We start from the raw sequence: 14893 nt of genomic DNA on the forward strand, positions 1-14893 counted from the left end.
GCCGGGGAGTCCGGAAAGAACTCTCTTCGGATTGGTCAGAGGAAGCATCCCTCTAGGTTCGTTCGCGAAGGGGCTTGGCTTGCGTCTCGGCCGGCCGCACCTTCTATCCAATCAAAAAACGGCGAGGGGCGGGCTTTGTGGCAGCACGGAGCCTATCCTGGAAGGTGACTCCCCGCCCGTCAGAACTACCTACCGCGAGCGGGGGCTGGGGGGCGTGGCCTCCAGCCCCACGCTCCTGCCGGTCCGTGACGCGCGCGGAGTGGGCGGGGCCGCAGGCCGGGGCGGGGCCAGTGTTGTCGGCGGCGGAGCCGGATGCGGGCGGCGCCGCGGCCGCCGCGGGCCCGGGGATGGGCGGAGCCCCAGCCGCCAGAGCTGGTGGCCGCCGCCGCCGCTGCCGGAGCCGGAGCCCGAGCGGCGCCTCTGCTCGCGCGCGGCGCGGCGTCCTAGGGCGGCGGCATGCTGGGGAAAGGGGTCGTCGGCGCGGGCGGCGGCACCAGGGCGCCCAAGCCCTCCTTCGTGTCGTACGTGCGCCCGGAGGTGAGGGGCGGCGCGGGCGGCGCGTCAGGGCAGCGCGTCAGGGCAGCGCCGCGGCGGGGGGCGCCGGGGGTCATCCCCGCGGCGCGGCCGTGAGCTCATCCCCCGGCGCGGCCGCGGGCGCCGCGGGCCGGGCGCGAGCGGGGCGGGCGGGCAGGTGCCCCAGGTGGGGCCCGGCTCGCCGCGCAGGTGAAGCGGCCGGAGCGGGGCTGGCGCCGGGGCGGCGGGAGGGCGAGGCCGGGGGCCCGGACCCGGGAGCGCGGCCGCGAGACAGCGGGTCCCGGCTGAGGCTGCCCTGCCCTTGAAATTCCTCGGGGGGACTCGCGAGCTGTCTGGTCCCGCCGCCTGCTCGCGGGCGCGGCTTGGTGCCGCCGGCGGGACTCGGGGCGCCGCGGGGAGACGCGGAGTGGGGCGGCCCTGGCCGGTGGGCGCTGGCCTCAGCCCGCCTCTGCCTTGTCTTAGGAATTCAGCTCTGTCAGCCCCCGCCGCGGGCCCCCCTTCACTTCTCACCATCAGCCTCCCACCACCTCTTGCTTTCCTCTTGGAATTTTACTGAGAAGTTCATTCATTCATTTAGAAATATTGGTTGAGCTCTCTTGCTCTTGCCAGGCACTGCTCAAAACGCTTGAGATGATGCATCAGTGAACAAAACAAAGATCCTTGCTTTCCTGGAGCCTATTTGAGGGGGAGAGGAGGTACACGGAGTAAACAATAGCTTAGATAGATGTATGGGTTAGGTGGCATGCTAGCAGGTGTTAAGTGTCACAGGAAAAGAAAAGGCACTCCTTGCTCGGTGACGTGTGAGCACGGACCTGAAGGATGCTTGGGAAGAGTACAGGCGGAGGAAAGAGTCTGGAATGCTGGAGGAAGCCCAGCCCTGCACACTCCCTGTGGGTGAGGAGGAGAGTGACAGGAGAGGTTACTGAGGTAGGCCTGGGCTCCTTGAGCAGTGGCTCCCAATCCCAATGTTTTCATTTTGGATTCCTGCTTTGTTTTTTTTTTTTTTTTTCTTTCCCCTCCCTCTCTCCAGCAGCGACAGACGCTCTACCAAATTCGTTGTCTCCACATGTCTTCCCACCTCTGTAAAGCAAAGGCAGGTGGTCTGTGGAGGAGCGATCTTGACCTGGAACTGCTTCTCTAAGGCTCTCAAGCACAGGAAGTCTTTGCATGTATATCTTCACATTCAAAACGTGTGTGTTTTCTCCCGTGGAGAGAACTCTCTTCAAGTGGGTCTTATTTTTAGTCTTTATTTTAACCACTTCCTCTGTCAGTGCCTGATAAAGAGTCAGGGTCATTTTGAATTTTCAGCAAGAGTAAGTAATGTGGTCAGTTTCTCTTTGTCTTTTTTTTTTTTTTTTTTAGTGAGCCTTGGTTGAAGTACAACTGCCCTTTAACCTTTCCTCTTTGGTGAGATTAAGCTCTAAGTGGAAAGTCTTCTGAAAGGTGGCCAGTGTTCAAGAATGTTCAAATTTTTCATCCACCAAGTGCACATGTTGTAATTAGACATGTTTTCCCCTCTTTGCCCACAGTGCCTGATGTATTTCCTTTGAGGGATAATTAGGGAAGGGGAGTGGTTCAGCCCCGAAAGAAGCCTGAAGTGGTCACATTTTTCAGATCCTTAAAGTTGGCAGTTTGTTCTCGTGCATTAAAATAATGCTAGGTAGACACTATTTCTCGTGCATTAAAATAATGCTAGGTAGACACTATGCTTCTTTGTTGTAATCTGTCTCTGAAAGTATTTTTTAACAGAGGTTAAGACTGTGATCTAAAATGTGAATGGTTTTTAAAAGATAAGGGAATGAGATGAGAAAACAATTTATTTTTAAGAATATGGCTTTTGCTAGATAATCATAGTATCTGAAATGCACATGACAAACATTGAGGCTTCAAACATTGAAGCTTATGTGCCTCTGAGCTGTGCATCTGCTAACCTTCTCTTGACTCACTCAGATGGAGGGGTCCCACAGAACCCTTCTGAAAATTGTCATTCTGTTCCTACTCCTTCCCTTTTATCTGGTCTTCAGTTTTATTTCCTTTGGTGTATGTCTTCCTGGAACTTCTTTGAAAACGCTTTGCTTTTGTTAGCTGGGAAGTCCCAATGTCTCAGATTTTTTTTTTTTTTTTTTTTGCTGGCAGATCTTGAGCTGCCAGAACAACCATCATACCTTATGATGTGATGATACCTGTGGTGGCAATGAACTTGTTCTTGTCTGGTCAGATCTTGGAATGCTATACAGCTGCTGCCCTTAGTACATCGGAGAGTCTAGTCATAGTCAGCACGTTGTGTTAAAAGCAGAAGTGCTTTACTGGATGAAGTGTTTGAAGATGATGCTTTAAAACATACTGGCTTATTTTTCATATGACCTGAATGAATTGGCCCTGGACAACCTAAAATGAGCATAGCAGTTAACTCCCAGACTTTAACTCTGGAATTTGTAACTTGGGCTCTTCTGTCATTGATTCACCTAAATTAGTGAGTGTGAAAGTAAAAACTTTGAATTGTGGGGCTTCTCTGGTGGCGTAGGGGTTAAATCTCAGTGCTATCATGCTATCACCTCTGAGGCCTGAGTTTGATCCTTGGCCATTGAGCTGACCCACATGGCACAGCAGACCTCTCCTGTCTTGCCCGCAGCTCCCCTTAGCAGAGTATTTCAGTAGATCCACCTCTTCTGCTCCCCACTCTGTCTCTAGTGAATCCTCTCACCCCCTGTACCCCCCCTGCCCCGCACTCTGGCCTGCACCCCAGTTATTCTATGCATAAATAAATAAATCTTTAAAAACAAACAAAAACCCGACTTTGAACTGAAATTTAGGACCTTTGGGCATGTTTTGTGAACGCTACCTAGAGGGTTACCAATCAGAAAGCTAGAGAGCTGATAAATCATAAAGCAGAGTTATATATCATAAAGCAACTGATGATTCTGGAAGGTGGACAGGAGGGAAACTGTCCTGAGGCTGTCCCAGTGTGGTGCCTGATGGCTGGTACCTAGCAAGGCAGCATCTCTGCCCCAGTGTCGTCCCAGGCACAGGCTGCAAAGGCTGTCATCTCTGTGCAAGGGAACCACTGGATGTGAAGTTCTTCTGGGAGGCGTTTGGTTGTCGTTGTGGGTGTCAGATTCATTTATCTTGTTAAATAAATCATGTGCCTAAGTTATTACTTCAGAAACCATGAGTGTTCATTATAGACAAGAGAATTCACATATGCCAAAAAGTTTTCTTTAAAGAAAAACTGTAGGCTTATTAACAGTTTGGAGTGTGTCCTATCAGATATGTGTGTAAGTGTATACATATGATTTTTGCCAAAATGGGATTAATAGGGCCTCCCCAGTAGCGCAGTGGTTGAGCGCTGGGTTGCGAAGATGCCCGCAGCCTCTGCAGCGTTGGTTCTATCCCCGGCCCCAGGGTGAGGGTCCCACATGGCGCGCAGACCTCTCCTGCTGCCCATTGCTCCCCTCAGCAGTGTACTTCCGTCCTTCTGCCTGTTCTGTTCCCCGCTCTGAATTCTCGCACCCTCCCTCACTTCTGACTGTACCCAGTGCTTGTATAAATAAATCTTTTAAAAAAAAGGGGATTAATATTGCTGAGCTTATTATTTTGTAATTGGCCTTGTTCACCAGAAATATATGTTGTAAATGCCTTTCCATGTCAGTTGTTAACCCATAATGTCATTTTAAACTAGACCCTTTTCCTCTTCAGAAACACACAATATGATGGGGAGAGGCTGGCTAGCATTGACGAGCCAAGGAAAGTGATAGGATTTTAAAATGTTTTTCTACTTAGTCACCTTCTCTGGTGCTGAATGATGTTTTTGATCTTCAGGATTGTCAATTTTCGGCTCACCTACCTTGAAGTTATAAACACTGTTTTAATAATTTATATTGATGAGAAATGCTTAGTTTCTGTACCCAGAAGTTTGTAAGTCAAGGTCCTAAGAGGAAGTTCTGATTTAACAAGAATCCTGTTCTGTTGTGATAGGGAATTAAAGCTTCAGGGAGCCCGTGTGTTGGTCTCAGAAACTAAAACCAGGAAAAATCCAGCTTTTAGGGTCTCTTATACTTGTGCCCATATTTGTGTGGTATCCAAATACATCTAACATATTTTCTGGTGGAGTTAAGGTCGGTGTTTGACTTGAATGTACTAAGTTATTCAAATAGTTCTCATTTGTGGATTTTTAGATTTGGAAGAGAATTAAAATATAATCTGTTCCAAAAAAAAAAAAATATAATCTGTTCCACCTCTGTTAAACAGATGTGGAAATGAGACCCCAGAGGGTCAAATGTCCTTTCCAGGGGCACAGTGGAATTGCAGAACACTGGGATCAGCAGCTCCAGTGGCTAAGCCAGGCCTAAGGAGTTCAGGAAAGGTTTCGCGTAGTGGTGGGAAGAAAAGGCAAGAAGAGAGATGCAGATTAAGAAGGGTCCGAATCCAAATTTAAGTGCTGGAGATACAGTTGATTCAATTGATATCTACTCACCACCTAATAGTACCAGGCACTATTCTAGATTTGGGGAAATAAAACAGATGAAATTAATGAGAGTGTTTTTTGGTGGAACACTGCTGTACCAGACCACTGACTTGATGACGTTGATGAAATGATGACAAGATTGGCTTGTCCTAAAAACAGACCTCCTTCCTTAGTTCGAGCAATAAAAAATACCCTTCCAGCAAAATTAGATGCATGACCTTTTTTTTTTTAAGCCTCTATAACTTTTTCTTCATTCCAGACTAATTTTTTTTAAGGACAGAATTTTCTCCTTGACCTTAGAAGTCATTGATCGCAATATAACAGACCTTTAGAGGACATTGAAAGTGCTCTTAAAATGATCACTTTCTTAGCTGTGGCTTTAGCCTGTGATCAGTCCAAAGCTTCCGCTTTTCTCTCCTGCATGCGCTTCCTGTGGCATCTCCCTGGGTCATATCCAACACCACAGGACTTCTGCAGATGGAGCATCAGAAGATGTCATGAGGCCGTGGCGGGCAGCACTTCCTGCATCCTGATCAAAGAGCTGCCACCCGTCCGACACCGCCGCCTTTGAGCCGGCTGCTCTTCTGCACCCAACTTCTGTCTCTGATTTTAAAGCCAGGGCTGTTAGCAAGATCTTAGACTGGGGAAACCTTCTCCTTAGAAATTTAAAATTCTAGATCATTCTCCAAACATTCTCATCCTCAGTAGAATACATGACAGTCTTGGAATAATATCCCATGCATCTATCCTACGTGACAGCCTCCTTGGAGAGAACTGAATGTTAAGGAGCCAATTTTTTAAAAAAAAATCACTCTAAGATATCTTATTTTTATGAAAAAGACAATGTAATAACGTTGCAGGCTCTGAAAGTTAGACAAATAAACTCGCCCTTAATCATGTCACTCTGAGCAAAGCAGTTATTTCCGCGTGTTAGTGGTTCTGTGTGTATATTCCATATGGCTGTGCTCATACCAGGTTTTATAAAAATGGATAACCTGGGTGTGGTTGTTGTGTTTGAATATGGTGTCAGTGGGGCATCTACTTTGAATTTTTTCCAGCTGGGAACCATCCTCAGTTTCTCAGCAAGTTCCTCTTGTGACTTCTGATGTGGTGTTTTGAGAGCACAAGAGCAGTGGGTTTGAGGCCTTCTTAAATGAATCCTATGAAATAAACCTCTTGACATAGGTTGGGGGTAGGGTTGAGCTGGTGTACCTCACATAGCTTCTCATCTTCGGTTGCTTTGGAGGGAAGGAGCGGGGAGGTGAACATGGAGAGGGGCTTTAGGAGGGAGTGGTGGAGGTACAGCAAGGCCTCAGCCTTCCTGGAGTCCTCTCTGCAGCCTTCGAGCGCCACAGTGCTAGGCAAGCCGACACTGGTCAGCCACTCTCCCTTGCTAGCTGTGAGCGAGGCCTTTGAGCCTCAGTTATGTTACTGCCTGAAAATAGTAATAACATACATCTTCCCTGAGGGGTACATGCGAACATGTGTGAGTATGAGTATTAAATATGATTATGTATGTCAAGGCCTCAGCAGCATGCTTGTCCATAGTGACATTGTCACATAGGTGAGGGCTCCCTTTGTTATGAATCAGAAGCCACTTGAACGGCTTCAGAAAGTGCTTAATCATTAACCTTAGAAGACAGAACTCCTTCCCGGCTAAAGTGTTATTGAAAGTGGAGTCTTGGTTGTTGCGGTTGTTACCATAGTATTGTGCCAGGAAAGTTCACTGTATGGTTGATAACTTAAGAGTATTTTTCACTGTCTCTAAAAGTTTCTTTTCCTCTTTTCTTTGTTCCTTTATACAAATGAAAATGACTTATCTGCGACATTCCAACCTAATAAGAACACCTTTGAAACAAGTTGACTTTTTTCATTGGTAATATTTGCCTTTGACATTTTGTTAGTTTTATTCTGTGGACTCATGTTTCCTTTTCCCTCATTTTACTGAATCTCTCTGCCAAAGGCCAAATTGTGTCCTTTAATCACATGTTTAATGATTTACTTAAGATATGAATAAGTAAAATCAAATTACCTCTCAGAGGACCAGCTCTGCTTATCCATTTCAAAGGCAGTGGCAAGACCATACTGCTTTGATTTCATGCATAAATGCTTTTTCTAAAATAAAATGGACAGTGCTTTTCTAGTGCAGTAACCTTCATCATTCCTGGTAGACCTGAGGGGTGGGCAGCCTTTCAGAGGTATTATCCTTGGGGAGGAGGGGCTTCAGCTGCGAGGGAGGCAGGGCTCGTGTATGGAACCCTGGCCACATGGTGAGCTATTCTGAGATCTCCCTACCTGTCCATTGTGACAGATTGCCGTCCTCTGTTTCAGACACTCGTTCTGAGCTGCTGGGTATTTTACTTTTGTTTCTGTTAAGAGAGTTTAAAAATCCCTGAGAGCGCCTCCCTGGTGGCCTAGGGGTTAAGTCTCAGCACTATCACTGCTAAAGCCTGAGTTCAGTCCCCAGCCAGGGAGCTGACCTCTTCTGTCTCACCCACTCTTCCCCTCATCAGTGTATTTCAGTAGATCTGCCTGTTCTGCTCCCCACTCTGTTTCTGGTGAATCTTTCATCCCCCCCCCCCCAAACTTCTGGCCTGCACCCAGTTCTTCTACACAAAATAAATAAATAAAATCTTTAAAGTAAAAAAAAATAATAAAAATCCCTGAGAACACCTTGATGGAGGGAATGAGCCCAGTTTTTTGGAAAGTCTCATCTTGGGGCCTCCCTGGTGGTGCAGGGGTTAAACACGCAGTGCAATCAAGCTGTCCGCAGCCACTGCAGCACAAATTCGATCCCTGGCCAGCTGACCCACATCATGCAGCACACCTCTGCTTCTCGCCCGCTGCTCCCCTCAGCAGTGTATTTCAGTAGATCATCCTGTTCTGCTCCCCACTCTGTCTCTGGTGAATCCTCTCACCCCCTGCACCTCTGGCCAACACCCCAGTTCTCGTATGCATAAATAAATAAATCTTAAAAAAAAGTCTCATTGTGTTCCTGCCTTTTTTTCAGACATAAATTGAATCCCTGTTTTCCTCTAACCCCTTGAAATCCACTTCCCAGCATGACTTCAGCTCTCTGAGATGTCTTTCCTCACCTGTGACCTTGGCTGACTGACCGTCTTTCTGCAGGCTTATTTTCAGCATGAGAAGAAATACCTTTTTCTACCAACTTACATGGCACATGGCAGATACTCAGCACTGCTCAATGCTATTATTACTAAAAATAACTTAGACTGCAAGAGTTACTGCGTGCCTGTCATTTGCTAGGCGCTGTGTTGGAATCAGGGATGTAGAGGAAGTGGTCTGTGCACTCAGGAGGTTCTCATCCTTTCGGGGAGACAACAAGGCAAAGGGTGGCTCTAAACAAACAGGGAGGAAGGTGCTGTCTGTTGACAAGGGTGGTGTGCACAGAATCTTCTCTGAGCACAGAGGGTCCGCTGCTGCAGAACCCGCCGCAGAGTCTGGCCTCATTCGAAGGCCGTGTGGACTGGGAAAGGGGTGATGCAGTAGGCAGGTGAGAGGGAAAGAGGTGATGCAGTAAGCAGGTGAGAGCGGTGAGTAGAAAGGCCCAGAGGCACACAGGGACCAGGTAGTCAGGGCATCTGTCCTCTTACAAGGGAAGGTGATTCCTGAAGAGTAGAATCCGGAGGCGCTGCACGGGGTGTGCCGGACTGTCCCCTCCTTTCTGTGACATAATGGTTGCCATTAGGCCTGTGTGGCCCTTCGTGATCCTGCACGTACCTTCTTGTTGGCCCCTGGTTTCTCTTGCTCCAAGACCATGAAAAAGCTGCGTGAAGGCTTGTAGCTGCTCCCCAGTTATTCTCTTTCCTAGTATTTATATAGCAGTTCTGGCGGAGGAGGGTGGGGGGAGGCACAAAAGGCAGCGCCATGTGTCTCTGCAGCTGCTGTTAGTCACATCAGTTGCTTAAATTATAAGATCCCGACAGCCCCCTAAGTGCCACCTGGCACCTTTCTCACTTGTAATGTCCCAGCGCTGCCCTCTTTACTTTCAGTATGAAGTTGTGCTTAAGCACATAGCTGTGGGGTCAGAGCTCTGCTGCTTGCTAACTAGATTTGGGCTGGTATTTTAACTTCTCTAACCCTTTGTTTCCTGATATGAGCAGTGAAAACAGTGGTGAGAGTGTGGGGTCCATAAGGTTGTTGCTCGTCTTAAGTGAGTCAGTCCATGGATAGCTGGAGCTGGCGTGCAGTGAGCACTTACTAACTGTTGTAAGAGGCTGTTACTCTTCACTACCCCAGAAGCTGCAGTGCTCCCTGGATCGCGCTCTGTGTGTGTGTGTGTGTGTGTGTGTCAGCAGCACAGGTCGCCAGCACAGGTCCCGAGGGTCACCAGGTTTGCTCTCCATTCCCTTCAGCATTCTTCTTCCCTTGCGTTCTCCCAGGCTGGTGTCTGGAACTGGGGTGCTGACCCTGTAGTCAGACTGTGCCGTAACCACTAGGGGTACATCTTGCTTCTACCCAGAGGGTTTCCCTTCCTGCACAGTCTTCTTTTTTCAGTGAGTTGTTTCCTGATTCTCTCTCTGGCCTCCTGTAATTGTATCTTTCCTCATCTCAGAGTCTTGCAGGAGGAATTGGGGTTTGGGTAGTAGGTTATGTCCTGAGCCTCCTATTCAGCTTGACCACCACTAAAAGTCAGCCTTCCCAGCTGTCACCAGAGCCCCTTCTTTCCCCATTCATCTGTACTCCAAACCAATCACACTTCCCAGGGTGCCCTTTGGGGGCCCTCTGTGATGGTCTGTCTTCATTTCCATTGCCATCCTGCTGCCAGCATGTCCCCTCAGGCTGGGACCACCCACCGCACCTGCTGAGCTGCCACTGCACGGAACTGCTCCCTCCTGCCCCACCCTCAGTCACCAGCACACCTCAGTGGGCTCCTGAATCTGGCCTTTCTGTGGCATTTTCTTGTTTAAGAATCCTCCATCCTGCCCCGCCTCCCCCCCCCCCCCCCCCCACTGTTCCAGATCTTCAGTGCTTTCCAGGCTCACCGCAGGCTCTGCCCGCTTCTGGTTGGTTGGAGGGCGATGGCTTGGATTTGGCAGGCGTGGGCGCTGACCATGCTGTGTGACTTAGATCCCTCTGACCACTTGGCTCTCATTTCCTGATTTGCAGAGTTGGATTAGGCAAGTGTTTTTAAACATGTTTTGTTCAAGGACCTTTTTTTTTTTTAATTTCTTTGAGGAACTTTTTCAAAACACTGTCCCAAGTGCCTTCTTGAGATTCTGATATGCCCAGCGGCAGGGAAGGGTGGAGGTGGATAGGGGCCTGCAGTAAGAGTCAGCATTTTTTCCAGGTAACTGTGATCGCTCCCCACCCCCTGGTGAGAGCTGCTATTTTAAATGAAATCGGATAGGAAACCTGAAAAGAAGAAGGGTGTGAAGGGTACAGCTCAAAGCGTGAGACCAGTCACTGGCCGAGGCCCTTGCGCGCCAGCCTGCGTGCTCCTTCGTAGCTGGCGCTCTCCTTCTCCCTTTGTCCGTGATGCTCGTGCACTTGAGCCTCTGTCCTCCACTCCTTTGTATACAATTGCCCTGTGTCCGTGGGTCTTGTTTCTCCAACAGAACTGTAATTTCCTCAAGGGTAGGACTGGAGTGCCGGCCACTCAGAGTGGCCTTATAGGCTGTCCTGGGTGATCCCAGGGGACTGCTGAGAAAGTAGCTGATGCCCGTGTCCCTCAAGGTCTTCATTGCTTCTGGAGAGCAGGTTGGGAAGTTGTTAGGCCTTCAGAATCTTGCTGACTCTACTCTGTCTTTGTGCCCAGTAGTCAGCGCTGGCATGAGGTCTGCTTTAAACTATTCATTTTAGCTGTCTTCGTGGCACTTAGTTTGGCAAACCAGTGACTTGCATAGATGCCTGATACCCATTTGTGCCCTGTGATGTGTCTCTGGCTGCTCTTTGCTTCTTCAGACAGCTCCTGATCACATCCAGCACGCAGACCCTCTCTATTGGAATCAAGCTAGTGAATGGAGGGTTCTGAGCTTACACTGGTACTTGGGTCTTACTGCTTCTTTTCTAGCCTAAGTTCCTAATGGGGGAGAATTTGATAGTGTTTGGACTGTTTAAAGACCTAGTGAGAATGATTGTTGCTGAGGAGCATGAATGAGTAATGCTTTCACTGCTGCTCAATAAATGATGAGCTGTCAAAATAGAGGAAGGGATTTAGTTTAGGTCTTAACGAGCAATTTCTTCCTTTAAAAAAATCTGTAAATCTTTAAAAAAAAATAAAAAAATCTCTAATAGAAATCTGAAGTAAGGGGGGGAACCAGTGAAAGACAGGATTTAGAGTGGACCCGTAAGTAGCTCTTTGTGGGGAGCAGTACCACCAAAAGTTGTTGCCTGTTGCTCTGTCCTGGAGATTTGTTACAGGTCAAAGGGAACTTGGTGGCATTTTTTTGTAATAAAAAAATTTAAGAATGGTGGTTGCCTAGAGCTGGGTCTGTAGGAGCAGGGGATGGTGGGGGTGATGGTTAATGGGTACTACTAGGGTTTCTTTTTTTTTTTTTAAGGTTTATTTATGCATACAAGATCTGGGGTACAGGCCAGAGATGCGGGGGTGAGAGGATTCACCAGAGACAGAGTGGGGAACAGAACAGGCAGAATGACTGAAATACACTGCTGAGGGGAGCAGCAGGAGAGACAGTAGAGGTCTGCTTTACCATGTGGGTGCTCTCTGGCTGGCCGGGGATCGAACTCATGCTGCAGAGGCTCTGGATCGCTTCATAGTGCGGTGCTTAACCCCTTGGGCCACCAGGGAGGCCCCACTACCAAGGTTTCTTTTGGGGGTGATAAGCGTGTCTAAAATTGGCTTTGGTGATAGTCATACCACTCTGAACATATTAAACACCATTGACTTGTACACTGTAAATGGGTGAATTGTATGCTGTGTGGACTGTATCTTAACAAAGCTTTTATTATCAAAAGCTTTAGTGTCTAAAGTACTGAGTTCCAACTTCACCACATCTACTTAGCTACATGAGGCACATTATTAACCTCTTGGCACTTCTTGGCCTTAGCTGTAAAGTGAAGCTCAGAATTCTTGACCAGGACTGCTGACCAACATAAATGACATAGAACATATGACATGGTGAGACTTCCAACAAACATTATATTTTTAAGTGTTTAAGCCAAACATATATTTTTGTGGATAATAGATGCTTAGCCTGAATGCCCTTCAGAGTTCCCAGCTAGCCCAGGGAGAGGAACAGTTATTACTGCCAGGACCTGATCTGCGCGCTGAGTAAGTAGCCTTTTTTTAAGAAATAGTAAATAGTAGAGTCCTTATCTTAAAGACCAGCGGCCTGAGCAGCTCTGTGTTTGATCTGGTACCATCGTCCAGACAGATTGTCAGTTTGCCTCTTACTACATGTCTGTTCCCCTGACTTCCGATGCTGATCTCTTGGTTTGTTGTCAGTAATTGTTGCGTGTATCTGCCAAAGATAGTGTCTGATTAAGTAGAGTTGAGCTGTGGTCAGCGGCAGGGCTGTTACCTGGTCATGCTTTCAGAGGGGAATGAGCCTGATTTTCAGGCTGTTCCTGTAGGAGCGGAGCCCTCTGGCTAGGAGCAGGACCAGCAGCTCCAGGAGTCAGCTCCAGGCAACCAGTCCTTGGAACTGGACAGTGGATGGATTCATTTAGACTCTAGGGTGTAGCCTCAGTGATCTGGCTTCAGATATAAGTCTGGTTTGCATAAGCCACTGCCATATCAAAGAGACCAGAAGGTATTTCAGAAAGTGACCCAAGAGTAAAGTATGATAGTAATTCAGTAATCATATTCTTAGGTAGAAATTTTTAATAGAGCTGTTTTTTTAACCTTTCCAGAGCCATGCTTGGGATGAAAGAATGTTACCAGAATCAAGAAATACTTGTCTGTTTGTATATTTTCATTTATGCATTCTTTTGGTAGACTTTTATTGATAATGTGCGCTGTCAGGAATTGTATATTAGTAGTTAAGGCCAAAAATACATAAAGATACAGCTTCAGCCCCCAGTTTATATCATTGGTTGGAGAAATAGACAAGGTGAGGGGTTATAGAAGTCATTGCAATAAAGGAAGGGGATTGGCTCAAAGAAAGCTTTGCAGAGGACTTGAGATGTGTGGATGGTGATTGTCAGAGAAGTGATGGCAGGACCTGGAGGTAACAGATTGGGTCAGTCCAGGGGTGCATGGGGGGGGGGGCTGAGAGAGGCAATGTCACTGCAGTTGTGGGAGCATGCAAAGTGGGAGATAATGTTGGGGTGAGAACAGCCCCAAGCATGGAGCGACGTAGACAGATTTCAGAGGTGTTGAGAAAGCAGAGCAAACAGGATGTTCGCTCAAGGCAGCGAGGAGTTAAGCATGACTTCTGGTGTCTGGGGGTCTGTCCACTCAGCCAGCCTCCGGGGAGGACAGGCAGGTCTGGTGAAGGGCAAGGGGGAAGTGATGAGCTGTTCTTGAAATATGAGCTTGGAGGCCTTCCAGTACAGGTGGCCAGGGTCTGAGTGTGCAGATGGGGAGCTCTCGAGAGAACCGGAGTCAAGAGCCCTGGGGGACCATCTGCATGCATTGAAACGATGTGAGTGGGAAAGCTCATCCAAGGGACACCTGTCTTGAGGGGAGGACGGATGATCCTCCTCAGAAAGGAGCTTGAGGACGTGCATCCAGAGGGAGTGTTGGTCATTGGACCTGGAACTCATTTCTACTGATGTCAGGGCGCTGTGGAAATGAGACTTTGTGAGGATGGCAATCATTGCTGACCCCCTCTGATGCGGTGGAGTGTTTCCGCTGTGTCCTATTATAGCCTGTCCTGACCTAGCAGAGCACTTTGCACTCACCTTTTTGATTGCTTACGGTCGTAAAGGATCTGCTGAGCTAGAATACCACAGGTGTGTAGGAAATAGTAGTTCAATTACGAAAGTGTGTGTGGAAGGCCAGGAGAGGATGTGGGCAGCAGGCAGAGGCAGCTTGGGTTGTGGTGAAGAGCATGACTCTAGTTGGGTAAGTTGAGGCCCTAGTTCCACTTCATTTACCCTTGCTCAGCCTCACTTTGCTCACCGCCAAAGTGAAAGCAGTAACAGCAGTTAACAGAGTTGTGAGGATTATGGGATGATGTGTGGAGATACCATCTTTTGCAGATTCCTAGAATTTGTTGAATTGATTTCCCCCCAGTTGCAGTTAATATTTTTATGTGTCCATATGAATGTCGTGAGGGCAGAAGTCATTTCTTATTCACCTTTTTATCCTCAGCATTTGGTACCTAGGTTACTTGGGAACTCTTTGTTGAGATGAATTGGTGTCTGTTAGAGGTGGGTCATCTCACAGCTCTGAGAAACCAGACACAGGACTCCAGTGCTGACTCACCGGTCCCTCCTCGGGCCCCGTGGAGCCCTGTGTTTTGGGCCACTCCTTCTCAGGAACACAGTTCTGGGAAGAGATCAGATTGACGTTTTAATGCTGGGCCAGCTGCGTGGATGTGGGTTCCAGTAGGTGTGTCTCATTTGGGCCAGAACTTGCTGAAGAATGGGTGACAGGATTCACCAGAGACAGAGTGGGGAGCAGAACAGGCAGACTGACTGCTGAGGGGAAATACACTGCTGAGGAGAGCAGTGGGCGAGGCAGCACAGGTCTGCTGTGCCATGTGGGTTGTTCCCTGGCCGGCCGGGGATCGAACTCATGCTGCAGAGGCTGCAGATTGCTTCATAGTGTGGTGCTTAACCCCTTGCGCCACCAGGGAGGCCCAAGAAGTGGGTACTTTTAATGGTCAGTCTTTACTGAGGCTGAGATGGAAAGAGGGATAACAAACATTTTCAGGAGTCTTATGTATCAGACAGAGCTGTAAGAGTTTTACACTTGCTAACTCACTGAATCCTCACAGCCAGCCTCGGAAGCAGGGTTATTAC

General features: G+C 48.2%; 1 protein-coding gene across 1 annotated transcript in view; it reads left to right on the forward strand.

Annotated features, from left to right (window-relative positions):
• Window positions 1-325: 325 nt before the first annotated feature.
• Window positions 326-14893, forward strand: part of MTMR12 (myotubularin related protein 12) — a 61591-nt gene continuing 47023 nt past the window's right edge. Inside the window, exon 1 of the mRNA XM_037529051.2 lies at window positions 326-537. Within this exon, the coding sequence (XP_037384948.1) occupies window positions 457-537 (81 nt within the window). The 5' untranslated portion in view covers window positions 326-456. The remainder of the gene's footprint in view (window positions 538-14893) is intronic.

The sequence above is a fragment of the Talpa occidentalis genome, unplaced genomic scaffold, assembly GCF_014898055.3.
Source record: "Talpa occidentalis isolate TD23 unplaced genomic scaffold, MPIMG_talOcc4v2.1 talOcc4.6, whole genome shotgun sequence".
In the NCBI taxonomy this organism is placed as follows: Eukaryota; Metazoa; Chordata; class Mammalia; order Eulipotyphla; family Talpidae; genus Talpa; species Talpa occidentalis.